Raw genomic sequence first — 27,746 nt, forward strand, 5'->3', positions numbered from 1 at the left:
TGCCCCAAAATTAAGTGTATAATCTGCCCCAAAACGCATCAAACAATTAAGTGTGTAATCTGCCCTATTTGATTTTTGTTTGAATACAGGTCAACCTGAAGTAATATATAGAAATTCTTCAAGAGAATTCTGTTGCATACACTCAAAGCAAATTATTTATCTGCGACGCCAGAAAATTTCAATTTAACGCGCCAAAAATATGAATTTTAACGTTATATCTCAGAAGTATAAGAATATCTGGGACATGCATTATTTCGTTCCGTTCTGTTACACTATTAAATTTTCGTGATTGATGCATGCTCCCGTGCCATCTTACGCTTAAGAATCTTAATCCGATATGTATTTTTAGCAATTCCTCCACGACAAACCGCAATGGAATATAACGACAGATCAAGCGGGCTCTTGAAATCACACCATTCGTTGATTTTTTACTAGCTTTACACTTACAGAAAAAATGTACCAGAAACGATGACTAGTGTTCCTTGGTATAGTAAGTCAAAATTATGACAGTTCATCCACTGATACCCCAAAAGTTGAACAATTGTATGCAACAAACAAAAGCAGTAATTATTGTTTGCTTTTACATGGAATGAAAGTAAATCGCTACTCAGCAAGTAATATCGAATCAAATTAAGTGCACTCACTTTAGCACAGAGTGTTAAGTTAAACAGGTTATTTCAAACGTTAATAGAGTTTTCTAATTATCAAAAGATTACGATTTCCAACCAGCATCTTAACTTTAACGGTTTTCTCTCGTAAGTAGTTCTTTAATAGTTCTCGCAAAATAAAAAAAATGTATACAACAAGCGCTTCCTCCATCGAATGAGACATATTGTTGCTTGCCCCATTATGCTTTCATAGCAAAATGTGACATCTTTCTTTGAAATAAAGCCGTAGTAATACAGATTTTTGGTTAATCTTGCTAGTATCAAACTAATGGATCAGTCCCATTCACTGCACTGCGTTTCACCGTCACGCTTGTAACTTTGCTAGGTTGATATCATGTAATATAGCTTTCCAAATCAATTGTAATTTGACCAGTACGCAAATGGAAGTGACTGTACTATTATTCGCATACAATGTAAATTTTTAGATATTAGGACAAGAATTATCATACCTCACCATTTCTTCCTCCTCTCCTACTACAGATGAAAAACAAAGTAGCAAGCAAAACAAAAACAATATAGTTGATATAGCGGAAACTCAGAGCCTACATGTCTTAAATAAAGTTCTTTAATCAAAGAAAAGTCGAATCAGAGTCTGAAGGCATATATGGAAAACGTACACTCGAAGAGAAAATCGGCCCTATTATTAATAACTGTATTGAGAAATTTACGTGTCTTGTATTTCAAAATCTTATATAAAAGAGCTGCATAATATATTTATAAATTTAAGCGTTTCTTGCCACATTAACTCCCATATATTCCTATTTATAAAGTATTTGAAATGCAAGCAAGTTGATGAGAAGATAAGGCAACACTCAAAAATGAAACACAAACGTTATTTGCTGGAGTGCGATTGAGCTTGGTGAGTATCATGAGTTGTCACAGAGTATAGATATGTTTTAAAAAAAAAAATACACTGCCAACATGTTTTGCTTGCAGACATTATTGTTACAATATAAACAAAAAAGATCTGCTGTTTAACAGATTGCATAGTTCAAGCAGTTTACGACTCATGGTTTGTAGTACTAAATATATCCGAGCATACTAACTCCATGGAGAGAGCATACTTCAAATAGTAGCGAAGTTTAGGCCTTTGTTTGCGGTATGCTATATAATCCATATTTCCTAATATTCTATTAAATCAAGGATTAGAAATATGTTGATCACTTATTCCTGTTAACAGGGGGTAACGCAAAGTCTATAATATCCAGAAACTCTGAAAACATACTTGTGAAACAACAAAGGCTACTACATCGAAATGTTCGGGTTTTTGTAACCATTATAACATTGATTCTGGAATGCTAAGACGTAGTCCGGGATTAAAAGAAGTTCGAGTACGACAAATTGTTTTCGGATCTTCTGACGTCCTCATTGTACGCCTTGTGCATCATAAATGCCTTGGACTGTATGACGCATATCACGGTGTTCCTAAAACCGTTATTAACTAAAAAATGACCATAAATTTGGCATACGGTATTCGAAAGATGCAGTATCCAAGCATCTTCTCAGTGAATTTCAAAATTATCCATCGAGGGATTCGAGAGATATGGCGATTTGAAGTTTTATGATACGTTTCATAAGGCTACCAGCAAACACCCACGGGTTTGGTCCAATCTCTATAAACAAAAAAATATTTGTCTACTTATTTAGTACATGGCATTCGAAAGATATAGTAATCAAGTATATTCCTTGCAAGTTTGAAAATATTTCATTGACGGAATCGAAAGTTATAACGGTTTGGATGTAGTATGCGGTCATAGATGGGTTTTCTACCAGATTTCAAGCGTGAATCCATGTTGGTCCATTGACTATTTAGATCGTTTATACGTGTCGCGATTTTTGAAGGAAACCCTTACCATTTTACTACATAGATATAATGTACAAATGGTGTTATTAATATGGTGCACTGAAAAAATATGAAAATAGGGTTGTCTACCAAACGTTAAATATAATGTGTAATTTAAAAAAAAATAAATGAAAGTTGGAATGTTTACTTCAAAAGGCCATATCTCAATGGTATGTTGAATGATTCTAATTATTTTTTCATTATTGAACAGGTAGACGTTTCATCGTTTATTTTCATCAAGAAGAATATAAAATAGAGTTTGCTACTTCAAACAATAGACAACTTAATTATCCTCAACTATATGTATTATCACTATTTAGTAAATATCTTTATATTCAAAACGACGACCTATCAATTTCTATACATTAGTTGAATGCAACGAACGCAAACTACAAATCATGGAAAAATAAAACCATAAATTCATTACATATATTCAACAATATGAAGGTATTTGCTGATTCAAATCAATTTATGTTATGATACGGTTTTTGTTGGAAATTTTGTACAATCGTGATTCGCTGGTTGGATTGACAGATGTTAAAACTGGGGGATGTTATTAGCAGGGGGATCAAATGGGATGTTATTAGTACAAGTTCATCTGCTCATATCTCTAACTATTGTCAGTTTTATTGTCGAATTGAATTTAACATGAGAATTTGACATTCAGACGACAATGGACCAACTAGCGGAGGTCCAACTAAAAAGCGGCTCCTGTTAAAAATTGAGCGACCAGCGAATCACGACTGTGTTAGTTTTAACATTTCATATATCCATAATTTGTAGTAAACAGCAATTGCAATCAACTAGTATATAAAAATTGATAGGCCGCTATTTTTAATACAAAAATAATCACTAAATAATTATAATACATATAGTTGAGACCAATTATATTGTTTATGTAGGCAACTATATTTTATATTCTCCTTGATGAAAATTAACGATGAAACGTCTATCTGTTCAATAATGAAAAAATAATTAGAATCAGTCAACATACCATTGAGATATGGCCTTTTGAAGTAAACATTCCAACTTTCATCTATTTTTTTTTAATTTACACATTATATTTAACGTTTGGTAGACAACCCTATTTTCATATTTTTTCAGTGCGCCATATAAATAACACCATTTGTACATTATATTTATGTAATTAAATCGCAAGGGTTTCCTTTAAAAATCGCGACATGTATAACCGATCTAAATAGTCAATGGACCAACATGGATTCACGCTTGAAGTCTGGTAGAAAACCCATCTATGACCGCATACCACATCCAAACCGTTATAACTTTCGATTCCGTCAATGAAATATTTTCAAACTTGCAAGGAATATACTTGATTACTATATCTTTCGAATGCCATTTACTAAATAAGTAGACAAATATTTTTTTGTTTATAGAGATTGGACCAAACCCGTGGGTGTTTGCTGGTAGCCTTATGAAACGTATCATAAAACTTCAAATCGCCATATCTCTCGAATCCCTCGATGGATCATTTTGAAATTCACTGAGAAGATGCTTGGATACTGTATCTTTCGAATGCCGTATGCCAAATTTATGATCATTTTTTTAGTTAATAACGGTTTTAGGAACACCGTGATATATTTTTTAAACTTTATAATCTGTTGTAATTCTTGGACCTTGGAAGTTGTGACACGGTGCGGTTTATCCAAACAGTCATTGGAATTATCACTCTCTAACGTGATTAGGGAAAAGGGCATGTTTATATTTTCCGAATAAAATGATTTGTGTCCCTACGAATATCATAAAAATCACCTTTTCATCCAAAATAAGAAAAAGTCTTGACGTATTTTTAACTCTTTTCGTGGAAATAAACAGAAGTCAGAAAATAATATTAAGAAGCGAACATTTTTGGCACATGCGTGTTGCACATAGGGACTATTTCTAAATTACGTAACGCAAAAATTGCCCAAAATTGTCTCCCCTCTCCCCCCATGTCACAAATTGCTCTATTGCATAACAAATTCTTCAAAAAAAAATTTCTTCGATAGAAACATGTTACGTAACGTTCTAGCTTGCTACCCCTCTTCCTTATGTCACAATTTGTCGTACCCCCTCCCCTCTTAAATGCGTTACGTAAGTTATGAATGGTCCCATAGTCAATCCGCCAACCAGAAAAAGTAGAAAGTGTTAGAATGATACAGTGAAGACCCGATTTTAGCAGCCCCCGTATTTGTCTGCCCCCTGTTTTATCAGCTTTTTGACCCGATTTTGTCAGCCTCATATGAAAATAGATAGTTGGTAGTTTGATGGGCTCTAGCAGACGAACCAGGTTGAATTCGAGTAAATCGTTTCTTGAGCATATTTTTCTAATATTAGAGATCCAAAATATGCAAAAATAAAATTATTTTATTTTTTAAATTTTGCACTGTCAAAGCCCCTTGAGGGAAATTTGAACGAAATAATCAGAAAGGGTCATGAGGCTATATCTAGGAACTAAAGAAAAATAATTTAAGAGCTTTGGTTTATTAAAAATAAAGGAAAATATTAATACCGACTTTGTCAATGACCCCGTTTTATTAGCCTAAAATTCACCAAGGGGCTGATAAAACCGGTTTTCACTGTACATTAAATCTCATAATAGTGAAAATTACGATGCCTGCTACCAGACATAAACGCAGCACAGCATTGGAACTGATTCAAAATATAAAAAAAACACTTTACATTTTACACAACGAAGAACAACAGTAAACCCTGCATACTGTAGTTAAAGCTGGACATTCGATACGGAACAAAATATGATCTTAGAAGCACAGTGCATATTATTTGACTACCATAACATTTATATGAAGTGACCCAACATTGTAAACCTCAAAATTTGACGATACTTTATTTTACATTCATTTTAGAATTTGTTCAATTATCAGTATATACTACGAGACTGAAATCTCAATTGCTATAAATGGAATTTTTGCATGTAGCAAAAATACTTTTGTACTTTATTTAGTTTTATATTTAAAACAAACAAAATTCAATTGTTCGTTATTCACATAGAAGCGAGTTATTATTTGATATCATAGGAATAAATGTACATACCGTGTAAAAATAGGTATCACCAAATTTCAAGGTCTATGAATACTTTTTGGAGTTGTGTGGATGTAACAAAAAGACTAGTAACGATGCGGGCGTAACTGTGTAGCGAACTACTTAGCCTAAAACGGTTTTAGTCTTTCAAATTTTTTTAATAGTCTCTATAGCGTAGGGAGACATTGCAACAAAATACTATATTTGTACTAGCCTTATTTTACTTGACCAAATCATTCCTTCCGTTTGGTTCATTGTTGTTCTAATGGATACAGGTGTTCAACAGATAGTGAAACTAAGTAAACCCTAAAAGTGAATGAAATGTTAAATCTAGAGATTAGCTGTGATTTCGGGTTGTGTCAACCATAGAACACAAAATAATTCTATAAATGGAGGTACACGAAAGGAATTTGTAATTATATTTACCAGTAATATCATTAAATACAAAATTAAGAGAAGGAAGGATAACGTACTACGAAAGACAAAACGAAACCATTTCCATTAGTGATCGCGTGCGAATTATTACACAGTAGCTGTTTGATTTGATAACTATTCAGAACTTTTATTATGGAATCAATTATATATGCCTATTGTATAATACATTTGTGAATTCGTGCAGGCTAATCTGTTTTGGCCTTTGTGAGTTTTGTGAAGAAAAAATAATGTAAGTTTTGTGGAGAAAAAATAAAAAAAACTAAAGAAGTGTATATTTTTCAATTTTCCGAAGAATTTTAGTTAGAGTATATTTGTAAATAACATTTTTGGTACGATGATGAGGTAAAGGTGAGTAGATTTATAGCTCGTCTTTGTGGTATCCGCTTGTTGGAATTTGGTAAATAATACCCTCATTGACTAAGTGTTCGTCAACCTGAAATACAAATGGTAAAGTTAATAAGGCTAAAATCAAATTCCGTTTTCTCTGCTTCAATATTCTATCAATTCCTTGTAAACAATGTCAAAGAAGTAAATGGTATGATACCAATAGATTCGTTCCTTTAGCTGTTTTTTTTCAGGAAAGCATTTAATTTTTGCAGAAAGAAAAAAAAATACCGTCGGGCTACTTTGGATATGTGGGGCTACTTTGCACACTTTAGTTTTTCAATATATTCTAACAGATCCACTTTTATTAGTTTTATTATACATTTGACATTTGTAGAGCCATGCATTCTAACCATGTTGCATATATCTTTTGACTTTTTTCTAAACACTGTTTACTCAAACAAACAAAACGCTTCAAGGGTCGATAATAGCGGTTAGAGGCTCGTAAAATGAGACTGCTCGACAAAATAGAGAATCTTGAGCGTAATGAAATTACATATTGTTTTTCGGAAAGAAGAAGAAAAATGATGAAAAATGGCATTTTCCGTTTGTTTCTAGTACGTCAGGATTGCACTTGAAGATTCTTGTGTTTGCAAAAAATGTTGTTACCAAGTCTCTCAATAATGTTTTGAGTTTATTCTCCATAATTATTTCCAGGAGGATTAAAAACCAAATTATTTTTTTCAAGAAATGCTCTATATTCTATTGTATAATTTTTTCGAAGACATTGAACCAAAGATAAACTCAAGATTACTAGGTCCCATACAAACGATTAACAAAAGATGGATCATTAACTGTGAACCGTTGAACTCAATAATAGTTAGCATTTGCTACCCCCTCGGTAATAGGCATCGATAATTTTTAGAAAGCGTCAACAAAATGCTATGATTACGAATTAAATCAAAGTTGCAAACAATCTTATTATGAAACAAATCGACGAGTAAAATTTGTTGTTCAGTTATGTTTATTACAAAAGACCTATTTCTAGAAGACTGATGGCCAGAATCATTGATGCGAGCTCGTCCGTTCCTAACACTTCGTATCCTTACCAGGTGAATCTCTGTAACGATTTCCCCAAAGGCGTTGTTTACTTATGTAAAGGCTCGCACAGAATGAAGCCAAATCTACCAATCGAACATGTCACCGGCTACCTATCGTGCAAAGTAAACAAACAAACTTCTTTAGCTATGTCCTCATGCGTGCTCGCAAGGGGAGTATTGTTATTGGCAGGAAAAATATTACAATAATAGGAGTAAAAAACTATTTGTTTATATATTTACCTTTCCTCATTTCTTATATTGCTTACAAAAATCAGCAAGTTAACAAGAACATGATGAATGCATATTTCAATTGATTCGCCGAACCCCTACAGTGCCATTGAACGACTCTCAGGCTTATTTTCCCTTTTTTGCATTGTTGATAAATTCCCAAACGGAACTTTACAAAACGCTCGATTATCTTATATCTTAACATTCTTCTTCAAAGATATTTATGGTAAATGATTTAATGAGTGTTAATAAACAAATAAACAACTTCTGTTGTTTAGTGTTACAATAGTGCTTTGCCACTAAAATCTTTAAGGATAATATACTTTGTAAATTGTTTTAAAAATGGGGTCGTACTAATACATGGTGTAAAGCATGCCTCACAAACAGTATAATGTTTCGGGACACTCTTAAGAATGTATCCTGCAATTCCTGATTATGTTCTGAGTAATCGAACACGCTATCGTCAAAAATCTTTAGAATACTTCAACTCCACAAGATCCACCTGAAAAAAAGGAACTTCATTATACTCTTTTTGATCTGATTTGATTTGTTTGATTTACGGATGCCTAAGTTCATTAACCATTTTATATCGTCCGACTTATAGGATGATGAAGGAATTTCAGACATGAACTGTGATACAGTAAGCAACTTCAAGTTATCTTTAAATTGAAGAGCAATTGGACGTTATTCAAGCAGTGTTCTTGCAATAAATTTACACTAAAATTTCAAGTAACAATTAATTTCAGTTTCCAACAAACAATATTACAGTAAATTAGCATTAAATGTTAAATGCGTGGAACGAAATGATTTGTTAAATAACATTAAAAAAATAAAAATCAATACATAACCAACTCTAGTTACTGTACAAGTCTTGCTGTGGTATTATAGTATAACATTGTACTTCAGTGCAAATGGTTATTATTGTTCTGTCACAGTGACATGGTTTTGTTACTGTTCTATTCGAGTGGCAAGTTCATCGAAGAAAAATCCGAGTCCTGCGTTGGCTCGAATTCTTTGAATAAATTTAAACACGTTATTCATTGATTAAATAGCATTGAATAATTCATATGAAATAATGTTTGAAATGGTTTTCGCTGGGATGCTCCGTTTGCCACGATAAAATTGCTTAATTTTTCATTCAGTATGAATTTATTTTGTAATGTGATCAGTCACTCAAAGTTACAGCAAATATTCCGGTTGCCAGAAAAAATAAATAGTCTGTATTCTACGCAGTGTTACGCATTCCTCTGTACGGGACTCTATATTGTATACAGACTCTAGATTTCCCTCACTCCGCGAATAATATAAACAAAATAATTAAGAATAAGGAGATTCGTAGAGTTCAACATCCACCTTATTCTTCCGCACAATGTAATACAAAGGTACTTTGTTGATGAATCTGACGAAAAATATATCAGTCAGTTAGTGACTAATTTACTAATTCATTATCAATAGCAGAAATTTAACGAAGGGACATCAACTAATTACCAACTATGAAAAGCTCAGTTTGTTTATTTTTCTGTTGAAAAATGTACAGTCGTGATTCGCTGGTTGGACACTTTAACTGGACCGCTTTTTAGTTGGACCTCCGCTAGTTGGACCGTTGTCCAACTAAAACGCATCTGAACGTAAAATCTCATGTCAAATTGACTTTGACAATCTATTTAACAATCTTATACACTACTAATGTCTTCTTTGGAGAGTTTTTGACATTTCGTCGCTGTTGTGCTATCTTATGACAAACGCCATTTTGGGGTAAACTGAGTTAGATATGCCACATTACCAAACTGAAAATTCTCCGCAAAATGGCGTTCTCAGAATTTTAAAATTTTGCTTAATTACTGAGGTATAGCGAGGAAAAGGATGAGAAATTATCAGTTTTTTGCTGCAAATCACTGTATCTTGAGACTGGCTCAAGTTATATAGAAGTTTTAGATTTTTTATATGTAAAAAAATTTGAGGAACGCAATGGAATAATAATTTTCGAAATAAAAATAGAAGTATTTCAAGAAAAATGCAGTTTTAGCTTTAAATTCAAAATATTGCATATTTGGCAACACTGTAACCAAAAAATACTATTTTTTCTAGATTCCTGGACCAATTTTCTTCAAAATGCATCTCACCGATTGTTTCTAGACGCAATAGAGCCGAAGATATCAATAAAAGTTAATAATTGATGCTTTATTTGTATAGAAAATTTTCCATGTACAATTATGACATGTCATACAAATTTTGTCATCAATACACACCTATGACACGTGTTAGTGCGACTTGTGTTTACATTTTTAATAAAAATTCTCAATATAGTTATTCGATCTTCGTAATATTTTAGAGACTAATAGAGAATAGATAGAAGCATCAATTGTCTTCTATGAATTGTTTCTACCATTTATAAGTTTCATGATATTTAATTTCAAACTTTAAAAATCGGTTTTCTCGAAATGTGCAAAAGGGCGCTTGTCATAAGATAGCACAACAGCGACGATTTGTCAGTCGGTCCAACTAACGAATTAAATTCGTTAGTTGGACATAGGCTGTGGCCCAACCAACGAATCACAACTATATTGTTATTTTCGTAATAACTGATTGTCATGGATGCGTGTGTCGTTTTTCGCAAAGCTCCGCTTCAGTTTTGTATTGATTTGTCATTTTGTGAACCGCGTTCATCGAGGGGTCACATTTAGATGGTACATGTAAGACCTTTGACCATTCTATCTTGAGTTTATCTTTGATTGAACCTCCAAAGTTAGTGGTTGTGAAATAATGTGATCTTGGCTGTGAAAAAACTGGTTTCGAACCGTTATTTCAGAATTCTTGACTTAAAAATTGCATAACTTGAGAACATGGGCCTTGTGTACTAATTACGCCATCAATTTATTACTCAAATGTACGTCATAATTATTTCACTTTTTATTTTGCGACATTTTCAATCCTATCGTGGGACTATTTTTTATAACTCATAATACAAAAATCTTCTTGCTTTTAAAATTCAATTTTGACATACTAGAGAGAAACGGAAAATGCCATTTTTAATCACTTTCCTTTTTTCTATCCGAAAAACAATATGCAGAGTCAACCCACACAGGTTTTTTTTTCTGACGATCAACGTTATAAATGTTAAATTAAAATGAATCCCTCATTTTATAAAATGCGATAAATGGGTCATGTTTTATTGTTGGAAAGACCTCTGATATTAGTGTGAATTGATGATATTTCAATAAAAGTAAATAAAATTGGTTGATTTCTATTTTATATCGAATTCAAGAAGTGCGCAAAGTAGCCCCCAGCTAGTCCATATATAATATTTTAAAACGCTATATGAACAACTTTTTTATTTGTGAATCAATTCTGCTCATATTTGGCGTAAATAATACATACACGCAAAGAAGACCCGCACAGCGGCATTTGAACTAATTCGTTTATTAAAGAAAATAGACGCTGCTGTAACCAATGCACAGTGATCCAGAATGTAAATGAATGAATTTTTGACAAATTAAATCAGGTGGAGAATCTTTGTGCGTGTCTTATTTCGTGTACATATACGTTCATACATATTGCAACTTTGCAGGGTCGGCGGATAACGTGGGTAGTATGGGTAGTACTACCCACTGTGATTTAATGTAAATGTAATGCAAGTGTGTGTACTGCGAAAATGAGACAAATTCCTATTCCACAGATAGAGTTGACCTAAGATGAAGATGGCCAGAGAGAGTAGGCAGAGAGACGAATAGTGTGAATCCAAAAATACCCTATTGAGCAGACCAATCGTGAAATAAACATTAATCATGCCTGAGTTGGAGTAGATAAGTATTGTACATTCATCACAAAATAAAACAGAAACTTTCAACAGAATTTAGTCAAATGTTAGTTGTAATATGCATTCTACGTTATATGTATTATGAAAAACGAGCTTTAGAATTATTTCATTTCCCTGAATCGAAATGTTCATCATTTGTGAAACAAATCAAACGATCGCCATACAGTTCGTTTTCAAAATATAATAGGAGTCATTTAACGTGCTGTCTTTGGAAGCGGTTGCCACATTACTAGTGTTGAAATAAAGGAAGTGTTGCCGTTTTGACTGATTTTCACTATTCGTCTCTCTCTATTCTCTCTGCAGATGGCGAGTCTTTATACTGGAGCCAGAATACGAGCTAGAACTAGCCAGATTTCCGGCTCATTTTTCGGCTGAACTTACTTGAGATTCAGCGTCTATACATAAGATGTATAAAACAGCCGTCGAGAGTCGCGTCGGCGATTTCAAAGGTTTTCCTATCCGTCCAAAATTTAGCGAGGTTAAGACTATGTTGATACTGATAGGGAATTTATAAACCTTTGTAAAATCTCAAAAATGTGGCCATCGTGATGGTCCAAAATCCCACGATAAAACGGGGTTCCAAATTATTTCGAGGGCTGATTCCCTTGGCTCAAAAACAAAATTAGTGGTTTTATATTTACACATCTGAGACACAATGGAAGGGTGTCATATCAAAAAAAGCTTTTATTTGTTGATGCTCTCAGATATGAATAAGGATTGACTCAATAACTAGCCCACCATCTCCCGATGGTCTCTTTCCTCTCAAAATATTATGCTTCATTGTTTACTAAATCTTTTGAAGTAGAGGTAGAGAAAGAAAGAGAGAGAACGGTCCCTTGTGTTCTGCCAATTTCGACAAACCAATTTTATGATCTGCGTTTCTTCCAGGCTCGTAAAGGTTGTTCAGTAAAAAATGATAATTTTTTCAGTCACGTAGTTAAGAAACAAAAAATTCAGCGAATTCGGTTTTTTTTATTAAAAACATAATGTTTATTCTTAAAAAAAACGTAAATGAATATTGAATAAGGGGCCCTGGTCAGTCGTACGACGCAATTTAGTCGCGATGCTCCCACAAGAGCGCTAGACGACACTGACGTTTATCTTCCGGATACAACTCCGGATCCTGGTGGTCAACTGCTTCGTATCCTTGGCCCGCCAATTATTTTTGTACACTAGAGCACTGAAGGAGTCGAAAAAATCCTCAATGGGACGGCACTGGGGCAAGTTGGTCGGGTTCCAATCTTTCGGCACGTACGGTATCTTTTTCTGCTCAAGATACTCCAGCGTCTTCTCCGGCTAGAAGACGTATTTCCCATCCGCATAAGGCTCCTTTAAGAAAGGCAGAAGAATTTTCTCAAGACACTCCTCATGGTACACTTTTTTTTTCATAAAACGCTTATTTGACACTAGAGGTGTGCGCCGATGCATTTTTAATCGGCGGCGGCGTAAGCGACATATTTGGCCGGCGGCGGCGTTGGCGGCGTCTAAAAAAATAATCGCCCACAATGTACTAGCGACATCTGTTGAACACATTGCACAAAATGTAATTCTCGCAACCAAATCAAATTTTTTTTAACTGATGCTCTAATAGTGCCCACCCTGCTTGCGAAATGCAAGATAATAAATGAAAGGTAGAACTATTTTTACAGTTGTAAAACTTGAAGAACGAAATAGAAAAATTGTCGATGTCGCATACTGCGACTTCACATGAAATAATGATTGCAATTGACAAATTTGAAGAATGCAGATTAACGACTGTATTTCAATGACCCATAATAATTATTTATTGTTCTATATTTGGGAAATTAAGCAACGATAAAACAGGTTTTGTTTTGTTTGAGGAGATTAATTCTTGTTGTCGTTTCATTGTTTTTTGTTTCAATTTAGTCTTCTTTACCGTCGCTCCCGCAGATACCAGGTACCCTAACAGGAGGCGTTATTAATGGCATTACTGCGCAGAAATATCACTTTTAATTATCGTGTAAGGATACCTTTCAAGGTAGACACATCCCAGTTCAGCTCAGCCGGAAATGAACCGGAATCAGGGCTGGTTCCAGTTCGTATTCCTGCTACAGTGACACATCCGATTCTAGTTAGAATCGGTTGTGCCATTGGATCCCGTGTACGAACTGGAACAAGCCAGATTTCCAGTTCAATTCCGGCTGAACTTTGCTGGGATTACTTCATTTTACAGGCTGGCGTTTACTTTTACTTCTTGTAAGTACAAAATCGCAGCGATGATAAGGCATATTCGATTCCATGGCACTACATTTTCTTTCAACGTACGATTTGAATGCAAAGTATGCTCGATGTGCTGGAATCATACAGATCTGCACCCTGACGAAACCTAAATATAGTTACTCTAATTCATAATAATTCCACGACTTGCTGTTTTAGCTCCTGTTGGGTTGAAGCTGATCACTAAACAAGTCTGATTGAAAATAATCTGAGCGTATCTCTAGTTTTCGTTGCACCTGCACACCGCCAATTTCTCCAGCAGTTTCGAGGATCTTCAAATTCTAATCCATTGCATACATCTATTCAGATTCGATACACCGAATCAATTAATTTACTAACATCCTATTATATGCTTACTCACAGATCGGCATCGTGTTGTAACTTAAGAAATGGTTGTGAACAACTCCCGCCTTGCTCACTTAGACAAGAATGAGTTTCACATTTCAGCCCATTTGTTTTAGTTTGCATGAGATTAAAAAGGCGGTTACGTTTTCGGATGGGTGCAGAAACTAAGTAACGCATTTAGCTCTGTGTCAAAATCTTTTCCCTAACGCCACGCTCGCTGATATGGCGCATTTTTGTAATTTAAATCGACCGTTTTACCTACGAGTGACGAAAATTCATCTCGTGTTACGTCCTCTTTGTCTGTGATACCGGGCTGATGCAACTGCCACTGAAAATCTTGCCTGAGTGGGGCTAGATGACACGATTAATAATTTATGCGACCAGAAATCTTACCCTCTGCATCGCCACATCAGTGCACCAACGTCGCTAAAAGTCAAGATCACTCTGCCCAACTATTCTTCAAGAAAAAAAATTCAAAACCTCGTATTGAAATTAATTTTTGTGTTTTTACAAAACTAGTTCACGCAAAAAAAAGATTCCATTATACTCAAATGTTTAGTAGGTGGTTGTACCTGCATATGTTTAATATTTTTATGATTCTAGTTCATAACTTGATGATACATTGATTTATATTAACTTTATTGACTAAAAAAGTCAAGAATTGAACGATTGTGCAACGATTTTCGTAAATTCTCGTCGTGTTATCGTGATATTTTAGTCTTGAGCTTACCGTCGGATTTTTTACCCAGAGTCACGTGTCTTATAGTTTTGTTAATTATTTCACGGACATGAATTGTGGCTATGTAATGTATTTTTGGTGCGCAGCGCAGTTTCATTTAATTTCGAAAATTACACTGAATCTTAACAAAAGAATAACAGGCTTGTTGCTTGCGGTTGTACACAATAGCTCACATAGAAATTTCAAAACCAAAGAGTAGAGCGAATAATCCATGAATAATAGTCTGAATTCTTTGTAATTGTTTACGTAAGTATATTAAGATTATGTGAAAGATTTATTACTTTATGAACTCTATCATGAACATGATAGACTCGACTGGTGAATCGTGTCTAACATATAAGGAATCAACTATATCTTGAAAGCTGTGGATGTGTTTTTTTGAATTTGTGGACCATTCCACGAATGGTGAATTGTAACTTATATGCTCGCAATCATAACCAGTTGACAAAGCAAGAATGGATCCATGAATTATATTCCGAGTGTCGTGTAATGATTTTCGAGAAAATATCAAGACTTTGTTAACTTAGTGATCTAATTCACAACCACTAATACCAAATAAAGATCAATATGTGATAAATCATGAATCAGTTAACGTCGTATATTCGGACCATAGACAATGTTCATAGATTTGTGGATAAAATTATGAGTCAATGATTTTCGAGTTCGCGAATTGTCGGCGTGAAAAAAAGGGTCGGCGGCGCGCCGCCGGTCTACCTTTCGGCGTCGGCGTTTGTTGAAATTTACCGGCGGCGGCGCACAGGTCTATTTGACACGGCACTTGCAAAAGCTTTTTTACGCCGGGGTTTTGTTTACATAACATGTTACAAAAGTTCTTAAGACTATCACGTTATAATTCACTTTCTAATGCTAACACGAGGATAATCATCATTTTGAATATTTTTATTTCTACTCTATTTTCTGGAATTTCATTGTAAACCTAATGATAGTTTTTCTGTAATTTTAGTTTTTTTCTTTTTTAACTTAACTTACTGCGAAGAAATCTAAATTGTTTGTGGGTAGCAAGGGAAAAAAACTAAAAATATTGTGGGGATAATTATATTTGAATATTTATTGTTTTCAGGAAATGATAAATATGGCCCATGTATGTAAGATCTCGTAAAGCGAGGATATCACGAACAGGTACATAGGGTGGTTTTCTTCTGGCTCGTAAGGAGTCTATTAATTGGGATCTGGCTTCACGATATTCAGTGCAAGACCAAACAACATGTTCAATGTCTTCGTAACCCTCTCCGCAAGCACATTGATTATCTTCTGCGATCCCAATACGGCGGAGATGCTCATTCAACGTATAATGGTTGGACATGAGCCTAGACATTACACGAATGAAGTTTCGACTTACCTCCAACCCTTTGAACCATGCCTTCGTTGATACTTTAGGGATAATTGAGTGCAACCACCGTCCCAGATCTCCATTGTCCCATGATGTTTGCCAACTAATAAGCGTCCTCTGACGAGAAGCGCTATAAAATTCATTGATGGCAATAGGTCTTTCGTAGATGACACCGTCCAGTGCCCCTATTTTGGCTAAATTATCCGCTCTCTCATTACCCGGTATGGAGCAATGAGCGGGATCCACACTAAGGTAAATTGATAAGATTTATTTGTTAATTTAGTTAAGTATTCTCGTATCTTCTTCAAAAAGAACGGAGCGTGATTATCAAGCTTTAATGGATAACAGTTTTTGCAACCGGCCGAGACGGTTGTGCCTCCAGGTGGAAGGTTTTGTTCTAGAGAGAGTGACGGAGTGCGAGACGCTGTATGCGTTTTTGTGGGAGAGAGAGAGACCAGTTTGTTAAGTGTGAGTCGATAGTTGATACGTCGGAGGCGTGGTCAACGGCATCCTCGACAAGTGGTGTTTTGACAGCAAACCGCGGGTAGACGAATTTGCCTACCGCGGTGGCATAAATCGACAGTGATCGTGTCTGTACACACAGAAAAAATATTTTGTATTGGTGTCGTCGAGCAATTCTAATCGACGAGAGGGGAAGCGTCACAGGTAGACCCATTTGCTCTATTTGTCTACCGCAGAAGTGGTACGACGAATAAGGAAAACAAGTGGCACCGAAAAGTGCCGCATCGACAGTGGGATTTTCGCAGCAAGCCACAGGTAGCCACATTTGTCTACCGCGGTGGTGGAAACGGAGAGAGCGCGCTGGTGGTGGTGATACCGACGAGCAGCTTAACCGGAGAGAGTTTTGAAGTGTTGCAGGTAGGCCTATTTCTCTACTGAAGAAGCAACGCGACGAAGTAGGACAGCAAGTGTCACATTGTCAAACAACGGGCACCGAGTTTACAACGTAACACATGAGGTTTGTTCTACCGGTATAACAGGTATATTTTTCATTCCTTTTTGTGATAGTTTTTCTTGCTAGGTAAAATGGATGAAGAGATGGGAGAACGAGTAACAGACCCTCCCCCTAAGCCTGTTGAAAATGTAAACCCGAGTAGAATTAAAATTTACCCAGAGTCGTCAACGGGACCATGGATTGTATTTATTAGGCGTAAAGTAAAGGCGCTAAATATCATTCAAATTTCGAAAGATTTGACTTCGCGATTCTCGGATGTAAAAGAGATCGTTAAAGTTAATAAAGATAAAATACGCATTGTCGTTGGTAGTCTCAAACAAGCCAATGCAATTGCTTCTTGCGAGCTTTTTACGCGTGAGTATAGAGCGTATATTCCTTCAAAGGAAATTGAAATTGATGGGGTCATCACAGAATCGAGTTTGACTGTTGATGACATAATTAAGCATGGGGTTGGTCGTTTCAAAGACACCATACTTAAAGACGTAAAGATACTTGAATGCAAGCAATTGTATTCAGTATCACACGAAGGAGATAAAAAAGTTTATCGACTGTCTGACTCGTTTCGAGTGACTTTCGCTGGGTCTGCGCTGCCCAACTATGTCATTATCGATAAGATTCGTCTCCCTGTTCGCCTTTTTATCCCTCGTGTAATGAATTGCCTTAATTGTAAACAGCTTGGCCACACAGCCACTTACTGTTCCAATAAGGCACGGTGTGGCAAATGTGGGGGTTCTCATCAAGAGGATACATGTAATGAAAATTCAGAAAAATGTTTAATGTGCGGAGAAAACTCGCATGAGCTCCCTGCATGCCCCATTTATAAATTGCGCGAGGATAAAATTAAACGATCCTTGAAGGAGAGGTCTAAGCGCTCCTATGCAGAAATGTTGAAAAATGCTACCCCTAAACCCATCTTCTTAGAAAACACTTACACATCTCTATTTTCGGAACAGTCTGACTCCGATGGAGCGTGCGAAGGTACATCATTTGTTTTACCCGGAAATTCCAGAAAAAGAAAACAGTCTTCTTTTCCCAAGCTGCCAAGCAAGGGCCTTAAAATTTCTCCACCAATAGATAAACTGCGCCCAAAATCGAAAAATTCCGATTCAAAATCAATTCCACCCGGTTTTGGGAACGTACAATCCAAACAGAACACCAGTACTGGAAATAATAAAATTTCGACTTCCTCTGAGCCTCAGCCGGGGGTAGGATTATTGAAATTTTCTGAAATTGTTGATTGGATTTTTAAAGCATTCAATATTTCTGAACCACTAAAGAGTATACTTTCAACTTTCCTCCCAACAATTAGAACATTTTTAGAGCAGCTGATTGCTCAATGGCCCATCCTTGCAGCAATTATATCCTTCAATGGTTAATTCAACTCCTAAGGTGAAAGACTCCATCACTGTTTTACAGTGGAATTGCAGAAGTATCATACCAAAAATTGATTCTTTAAAAATTTTACTGCATAATTTTAAATGCGATGCTTTTGCTCTATGTGAAACATGGCTTACCACAAACATTAATTTCAACTTAAATGATTTCAACATTATTCGCCTAGACCGAGACACCCCATATGGAGGAGTGCTTCTAGGAATTAAAAAGTGCTATTCTTTCTATAGAATTACCATCCCCATGATTGCTGGCATTGAGGCTGTAGCAGTCCAAACGAATATTAAAGGCAAAGACATGCCTATCGCTTCTATATATATACCTCCCAAAGTTCAAATTGGACAACGTCAAATTTTTGAGGTAGTGGAATCCATGGCTGCTCCGCGTCTGATACTGGGAGACTTCAACTCGCACGGAGTATTGTGGGGTTCCCTCTACAATGATAATCGATCCTCTTTGATATACAATGTTTGTGACGAATTTAATGACAATTTTAAATACTGGCGAAACAACACGCATCCCCAGACCTCCTGCACGTCCAAGTGCATTAGATCTATCTCTGTGCTCGACATCACTTCGGTTAGATTGCACGTGGAAGGTTGTACCTGATCCTCACGGTAGCGATCATTTGCCAATCGTTGTTTCAATTAACAGTGAATTAGGCCTTACGAATTCAATCAATGTTCCTTATGACTTAACACGAAATATTGATTGGAAAACATACGAAACATAAATTTCCACTTCTCTTGCTTCGACAGAAGAGCTACCCCCTACCGAAGAATATGAATTCCTAGCGGGTTTAATTATTGAAGCAGCAGAACAAGCCCAAACGAAATGCAATCCTGGAATGACAATAAATAGACGGCCCCCTAATCCTTGGTGGGACAAAGAGTGCTCTATGAAACAGAAAGGGGGTATACGTGAGAACTTTGAAAATTATTTCATTTTGCAAAACAAATTTGACAGTATACGTCGTGCCAAAAAGTCTAGTTATTGGAGACGCTTCGTTGATGGCTTGTCAAGAGAAACATCAATGAGTACTCCTTGGAACACAGCCAGAAGAATGAGGAATCGTAACGTGACTAATGAAAGCGAAGATTTTTCGAATCGTTGGGTATTTAATTTTGCCAAGAAAATTTGTCCAGATTCTGCTCCTGCGCAGAAAATCATTCGCGATGCTCCCACAAGTAACGATTTCATAGATTCGCCTTTGACAATGATGGAATTTTCAATTGCACTCCTCTCATGCAACAATAATGCTCCGGGACTAGACAGAATTAGATTCAACTTGGTGAAGAATCTGCCTGACCTAGCAAAAAGACGCTTGTTGAATTTATTCAACAAGTTTCTTGAGCAGAATATTGTCCCGCGTGACTGGAGACAAGGAAGAGTTATCGCCATTCCAAAACCGGGAAAACCAGCCTCCGATCATAACTCGTATCGACCAATTGCAATGCTATCCTGCATCAGGAAATTGTTGGAAAAAATTATCCTACGACGTCTCGACAATTGGGTTGAGGCGGACGGCTTGCTCTCAGATACCCAGTTTGGTTTTCGGAGAGGAAAGGGAACGAATGATTGCCTGGCGCTACTTTCGTCAGAAATCCAACTCGCTTACGCAAAAAAAGAACAAATGGCGTCTGTGTTCTTAGACATAAAAGGAGCATTCGACTCAGTCTCCATTGATGTTCTCTCGGAGAAGCTACATCAATGTGGTCTTTCACCGATATTAAATAATTATTTATACAATTTATTGTCAGAAAAGCACATGCATTTTTCATATGGCGATTTGGCGACACTCAGAATAAGTTACATGGGCCTCCCACAAGGCTCTTGTCTAAGCCCCCTTCTCTATAATTTTTACGTGAATGACATTGATAATTGTATCGTCAGCCCATGCACGCTAAGACAACTTGCAGATGATGGGGTGGTTTCTGCCACAGGACCAAAAGCTATAAATTTACAACAACCATTGCAAGATAGCTTGGATAATTTATCAATTTGGGCTTTAAAACTGGGCATCGATTTCTCTACGGAGAAGACAGAGTTGGTCGTTTTCTCAAGGAAGCGTGATCCGGCTCAGCTTCAGCTCCAGTTGGTTGGTAGAACGATAGCCCAAGTCCTGACTTTTAAATACCTTGGAATTTGGTTCGATTCTAAAGGCACATGGGGAGGCCACATTAGATATCTAATAACGAAATGCCAACAAAGGATAAATTTTCTGCGAACAATAACTGGATCATGGTGGGGTTCTCATCCAAGTGACATGATAAGATTGTATCAAACAACAATACTTTCAGTAATGGAATATGGGTGCTTCTGTTTTCGTTCAGCTGCGAACACTCACATTATTAAACTGGAACGGATACAGTATCGTTGTTTACGAATTGCCTTAGGTTGCATGCAGTCGACCCATACGATGAGTCTTGAAGTACTAGCGGGAGTTCTTCCTTTAAAAGACCGATTCTGGGATCTCTCCTCTCGTTTACTTATTCGATGTGAGGTTATGAACCCATTGGTAATTGAAAATTTTGAAAGACTTGTTGAGCTCCAACCCCAAACCAGATTCATGACAGTGTATTTCAATCACATGTCACAAGAAATAACGCCTGCTAGGTATGTTCCCACATACGTCAATATACTAGATACTCCTGAATCCACTTTATTCTTCGACACGTCCATGCAAGCAGAGATTCGTGGAATTCCGGATCACCTACGCTCGCGGGAGATCCCTAAAATATTCACAAGTAAATATCAACACATAGACTGCCTTAAAATGTTTTACACTGATGGGTCACGAATCAGTGAGGCCACTGGTTTCGGTATTTTCAACAATAATTTTTCAATTTCTCTCAAACTTGCAGAACCCGCCTCTGTTTATATAGCGGAACTAGCAGCAGTTCACTATAGTTTGCAAATAATTAATACTTTACCCCCGAACCATTACTTTATCCTCACTGATAGTCTCAGCACAATTGCAGCTCTACGCTCAAAGAGGATTGATAATCAAGATCCATTCTTTTTGGGGAAGATACGAGAATCTCTGAGTAACCTAACAAGAAAATGTTATAAATTTACCCTAGTGTGGCTCCCCGCCCATTGCTCTATTGCGGGCAATGAGAAAGCTGATAATTTAGCCAAAATTGGTGCACTAGATGGTGAAATATATGAAAGACCCATCGCTTACAATGAATTTTATAGCGCTTCTCGACAGAGGACACTTGCTAGTTGGCAAACATCTTGGGACAATGGAGATATGGAATGATGGCTACACTCAATTATCCCTAAAGTATCAACGAAGGCATGGTTCAAAGGATTGGATGTAAGTCGGGACTTCATCCGTGTGATGTCAAGACTCATGTCCAATCATTATACTTTAGATGCGCATCTCCGTCGTATTGGGCTCGCTGAGGGTAATCATTGTGCTTGTGGAGAGGGTTACCATGACATTGAGCATGTTGTTTGGTCCTGCACTGAATATCGTGAAGCCAGATCACAATTAGTAGATTCTTTACAAGTCCGAGGAAGACCAATCCATGTTCCTGTTAGAGACATCCTGGCGTATCGCGATCCTCTATACATGGAACTTATCTATCATTTTCTAAAAACAGCGTCTGTCAAAATTTAATTAAATTCATCTCCTCATTCTCTCATCCAAGGCTAATCATTCACCAATTAAAGTGTCCTAGAATATTCAGTTTTTAAATTTAGACAATAACAGAAAAAAAGTAAATAAATACAAAAAATACTAGATCATTATGAAATATAACAATGTAAGGAAAAAAGCAAACAATAAAGTGATTTCAGTGTTAGTTTTAGACAAATTACTAGTATAGTTAAAATTAGTCTTAAGGATTTTTGTAACGTGCTATGTAAAAAAAGAAACTGGCGTAAAAAGCTTTTGCAAATGCCGTGTCAAATAAACGTATGGAAAAAAAAATCAAGCTTTAATGAGCCTAGTGTCTTAATTGTGCTGAGGCTATCTGTGAGGATGAAATAATGGCTCGGAAGTAAAGTATCAATGATTTCCAGACTATAGTGAACTGCTGCTAGTTCGGCTGTGCAAACAGAGGCAGGTTCTGCAAGCTTGAAAGAGATCGAGGTGTTATTGTTGAAAATACCGAAGCCAGTGGCCTCATTGATTCGTGACCCATCAGTGTAGAACATTTTATGGCAGTCAATGTCTTGGTATTTACCTAGGATAGGATCCGCCAGCTGGCTTCTTCTTATATTTTACTAATCCCTGTTGAAAACGACATACCCCCACTCGACCAATGTTGCCAAAATATTGGTTTTGTTTCGGTCGTATATTTGTTCTGATTAAAATATTCTATATTATGTACCAATTTCATGCTTCTGGAAAAATCAAAGATTTAGTCTTTATATCCGCATCCGATCCGATCGTTTAGATCATAACGTTTTTTAACGTTTGTTGGACATTACGAAAAATATCTTCATGCCTCTTCATTTTTGTAAGTTGCTCTCTGAGTCAAGCAACCTCTGTCACAAGAATAATCTTCTCTGTTCGGATTTATTTTAAATTTTCTAAAACTACTTTTCTGCAAGGTTTAATTTTTGTTTTGGAGCAATGTATAGGTTTGTTCCAGTACTACATGTGATCGTTTCGGTGAAAACAGCAGTAGAAAATACACGCTCCTATTTACACTGATGATCGATTCAGTTGAAAACTGTAAAATTCAACTGTATCGATAGTACCAAAGGAAGAACAAGAAGCGACTTCCGGAATAACTTTCTCCCTGTTTGCTCAGTACTTCCAATTTACTCGGTACTGGAACAAAGACAATTTTTACATGAAGTTCAAAATATTTTCATACTTACGCTACACAGCCTGTTGATTTCGAAAAGAGGCATTTCCGCATTATTCCGCACACAGAACAGAATCCACGATAACCGCGCTACCGGATCTCTCGGGAACTTCAGTTCTGGATAATATGTTTGATTTCGTCTGCCAAATAATGCCTGCACTTCATAATTACAGACGGATGTTATAGAAAGAAAGCGGTATCTCGAGAAAACAAAAAAATCAACACAGTTAACAATCGTCATTTTATGTTTGATATCACAATATGACAACACTTCCAAGCAGCCCTTTAGTACTTTTAGTTTCCAAGCCGAAGGTTTGCCTATGTCACTTTCGTCCAATCTCGAGCTGGTTCAGAATTGGTTCAAAAACAGGGGACAGAGCTGGCGGATCCTATCCTAGGTATTTACTTATGAATATTTTAGGGATCTCCAGAGAGCGCAGGTAATTTGGGGTTCCACGAATTTCCTCTTGCATGGACGTGTCGAAAAATAAAGTGGAATCGGGAGTATCTAGTATACTAACACATGTCATAACATCACTAGAAGGCATTATTTCTTGTGACATGTGATTGAAGTGTAACGTGGTTACAAGAGGAGAACTATAATATTTTTATTTAAAATTTAAATGCGTTGAATTTACCACTTTGCGGGCTACGGGAGAGCTAAAAGGTAACTCGCTTGTATATAAGAGACTAGATTGAAAATTCGAGTACCTTTAGTCTACCGCAGCGGTGTGGGTGGCGAGAATTGTAGTCACCCAATTTACACGGATCGTGAAGCAGTGCACAGCGCTCCGATCTGAAAGTAGGCAGTATAGCCAATGTTTATGAAATGAAGTGGAATTTTGACATTTCAGGTCGAGGGTATCACTAATTGGGTGGGGTTGGGAACCCCGCGGTTACGAAATGGCCAAGGCTTGTAGGCCATCATTAGATTAAAAGTATCGTTCTTTCTCGATTCGATCGGCACAGTGAACGGACATAGTCCCGAAAATTAAGTGGAAGTTAGTAAAGCAAATGGTGGTTAGCCAGTCGAAATAAGACATGTGAGTTTTATTCTGAAAAAAAAAAACGGAAGATAGTAATTAAATTGTAACTTACAGAAATCGAGATATTATACAGTGGTTGAGTACGTGATCTAGGCCCAAGGCCCAAATTTACGCTATAGCAAGTGAGTTTTACATACTATAATTTGCCGATTGTAAATCAATTTGAATGTTTCTCGTTAGGAAAAGCGACGACTGGTTTCAAGTCGCCTTCAAATCAGTACCTATTTTTTGCTCGAGGTCAAGGTAACTAATAACAAATCTTGTTAGACGATCTGACCTATAATAGTAAAATGAATTTTCCGCTTGAAGGACCGAATATCCTTCAAGCGAAGGTGTTTCGTTCTGGTAGGTGTAGGAGATTACGCACTCCGCGTGGTCTCTGGGAAGATCCGAAGACTCGTCCGCTTGTAGCTGGTCTCGCGGCAGGTTAGTGATCACGCCTCTGCGCATCTACGGGCCATTGGAAGGTGCCACTACTTCCGGGGTGTATGTCGGTGATCAATTGCCGTATACGCTCCATTGTTGGCCTCGAAGCAGTACTCGTGAGTAGACTCAGCGGGCCCGCCATCGTCCAAAACCGTGTGCACACGTGGGAGCAGATATTCAACCGCCATAGTGGTGACACAAACCACTGACAGCATTTCGTCGAGCAGCAGGACCGTCAACGGAAGCGCACTACAAACGTGAAAAACAGGTCAGATCTTTTAAATTAGCATGTGTTTGCGGTACTAGTTCCGTATATTGAAACCACCATTTATAATGGGTGAAGCATAATGGGCGCAAACCCGAAAATAGGCCAATCAATCGTTGTGAATAATTGATAGGAGGGACAAGCTAACAGAGGTTCACGGTAGCTACCAAACTAGAAATTAGATGAGATATTTTTAGAATGCGATGTCGGTAACGAAGAACCGAGGACTGGAAAAACTGAAATATAAATAGCTTTTCGTCTAATCCTGGCTGTCGATAGAGAAGAGAAAGGATTATAGTGTTTTAAATTGCATGCGTCCACTTTCAGGGTTCCCCATTGATTATCCGGTCTAGCTGGTAGGATTTGGAGCTTGTGCGGTGGATCGATTCGTCGGTTCGGTTGTATTTTGAAGGACTCGCCTTGAGGAGTCTCGCCGGGTATAAAATCTTGCCTCTTCGCATGCAAGCAATCCTTTTGCTTGCTTGGCGCTTAAGCGAAGTGGTTCATTCAACCGAGTATTCGAAATAAAAAATTATCCTCCGTTACATTTGGCGCCCAACGTGGGGCAGCGTGGTAGATTGCGTGAAAATTTTGCGGTTGTTTCAAATTCCTTTACAATTAGTGATCAAATTAAGGTTCTACTTACGTTTAGGTTTGAGTATTGAGTTGGACTGAAATCTGCAATAAGAAATTTAAGTGAATTATTCGGTACATTTTCTAGAACAGACATTTAGAGGAATTGGGTATAATTTAGGTTTATAGAAATTTAGTAGAATTGGGTATAATTTAGGGTTATAGATTCCACCCACGCACTGCAACACAGAAATTGAGTGTTATTATTGGAATTGGTGTTTTTTTTTATTTTGCAAAGAAACTTATAACAAACTGAATTTGACATTATATACATTGGTTGTGGGATTGGGTTTTGAAAAATGTCATTCGCTATGAATCAAGTAGGCCTGGGAACCTACCTGAATCCCAATGATTTATTGCCGGATGAGATCAGCTACGAACTTAATCTCAGAGGCTTGAAATTATCGGCTTATAGCTTAGACGATCAGAGGCAAGCACTGAGAAAAGCACAATTGGATGAAATTCATAACTCGAAAGTCAGTCACTCCCATAAAACCGTTTTGGACGATCTTACCGTAATACAAATAAAGCTAACCACAGTACGTCAAGAGCTGCAGATATATGGTCGAACGAGACAACTTATGTCGATATTGAGGCATGTACGGTTACGTATCTTACGTTCGAATGCGATGGATAGCTACCAAGTTAAGGTTAAGGAGGATTTGCTCGAGGAGGTGGAACTAATTTACGATGTTTTTGCAACTTCGGAGGACCAAATTTCCGAACTCAGAAGATCAACCATAGGGAGGAGATCGCTACCAGTCGGTCTAGGTACAGTTCATCGGGATCCATCCCTTGAGTTCCCCCCACCGCCATAGGTCCCCCGGTCCACGGAGGTAGGACCGATAGCAAATCATGATCCAACGGCATTCAACAGACTACAAGGTGCTCCCACCGGCCCTCCGATATCTCAACTAGGGCAAGGGCAGAGACAGCAGTAGGTCCGAGAAAGTCAACCTAGAAGCTTCCAAGGTCAACTGCAGAACCCCCGACAACAACTACCGCAACTTGAGGAAGGTATGAAGAATCCGCAACAACAGCAATTGATCGCACGGATACCCCATCTGCAGTATGAATTCGAACAAAGAGCGCGGGACCGAAATCATCAAGAAACCTTGAATTGGCAACGACGACTACAAAACCCAATACTCTCTCAGAGGCAAGAATAGAGGGGCCCTCCAGACATAAACCAACCTGGGGAAACTGTTTTTGGGGACTCTCGACCGAACCCGTTGTCCGCTGCAGCGATAGGCGGTCAACGTCAGCTCGACCAAGACCTTGTAAGTGAGGGAAGCGCTGAGCTATCTCGCTTATCGGAAGATGTCGAACACGCCTTGTCTAGAGCCGACGTCAGCCGTATCGTAGAGGAGGTACTTCCAAACCAGTTAGACCAAAGGATGGAAGAACTTAGGCAAAGTATGCAGAACTTATTGACGAACCAGGATAGATAGAACATAGATACATAAGAGAGAAACGATGGAGACCGACCATTTCTACAAGCGTGTGACCGAATGAATTTTTCGATGGTTACAAATCCGCTAGTACCACCGCAATTGGAGGGGCCCATTCACAATCCGGGAGTGGCATCGAATTTTCGGGGAAGCGGAGCCGGGGGACCCTCTCGTAACGTAGGAGATTTCTTTTCAAGAAATGAGTCACAACCACGGAATCGGACAAATCATTTGGCGGGCATGGAAAGAGAGAACTGTTTCCGAACCCCAATTAACAAATGGCAAATTCGGTTCAGTGGTGAACAGAGAGGCAGGACCGTAGAAGAATTTGTTAAAAGGGTGGAAATACTCTCTAAAAACAACCAAATTTCAGATGCGGAATTACTGAGTAAGGCTAATTTTTTGTTTAAACCAGAATCGCCAGCGGAAATTTGGTATTACACATTTAGCAGCAAATTTACTTCGTGGGCAGTACTTAAGTATCATTTGCGGATACGTTTCGAAGTGCCGAACAAAGATAAGGTACTAGAGCGACAAATCAGAGACCGAAAACAGCTTCCAAATGAAACTTTTGTAGCCTACTTAGGGGAAATCGAAAGACTCT

General features: G+C 37.3%; 2 protein-coding genes across 15 annotated transcripts in view; one reads left to right on the forward strand and one right to left on the reverse strand.

Annotated features, from left to right (window-relative positions):
* The window catches only part of LOC131683301 (protein sex-lethal-like), an 814,973-nt gene that overhangs the window by 442,255 nt on the left and 344,972 nt on the right, over nt 1–27,746 (forward strand). For 2 of the 8 annotated variants that reach the window (XM_058965150.1, XM_058965149.1), the window contains one exon: nt 350–6,253. The exons of 3 other annotated variants lie outside the window; for them this stretch is intronic. Coding sequence is in view for 2 of the 5 variants with exons in the window: in XM_058965149.1 (XP_058821132.1) it covers nt 350–435 (86 nt within the window). In the remaining 3 variants the exon portion in view is untranslated. Of the gene's footprint in view, nt 1–349; nt 6,254–27,746 lie in introns of those variants that run through there. 3 more of the 8 variants (XM_058965151.1, XM_058965148.1, XR_009304490.1) reach the window with 2 other exon arrangements.
* Nucleotides 6,087–27,746, reverse strand: part of LOC131683299 (cartilage-associated protein-like) — a 651,036-nt gene continuing 629,376 nt past the window's right edge. For 6 of the 7 annotated variants that reach the window (XM_058965141.1, XM_058965143.1, XM_058965137.1 and 3 more), the window contains one exon: nt 6,087–6,418. Coding sequence is in view for 2 of the 7 variants with exons in the window: in XM_058965138.1 (XP_058821121.1) it covers nt 6,344–6,418 (75 nt within the window). In the remaining 5 variants the exon portion in view is untranslated. Of the gene's footprint in view, nt 6,419–7,768; nt 8,140–27,746 lie in introns of those variants that run through there. The other variant, XM_058965139.1, reaches the window with a different exon arrangement.

The sequence above is a fragment of the Topomyia yanbarensis genome, chromosome 2 (assembly GCF_030247195.1).
Source record: "Topomyia yanbarensis strain Yona2022 chromosome 2, ASM3024719v1, whole genome shotgun sequence".
Taxonomy (NCBI): Eukaryota; Metazoa; Arthropoda; class Insecta; order Diptera; family Culicidae; genus Topomyia; species Topomyia yanbarensis.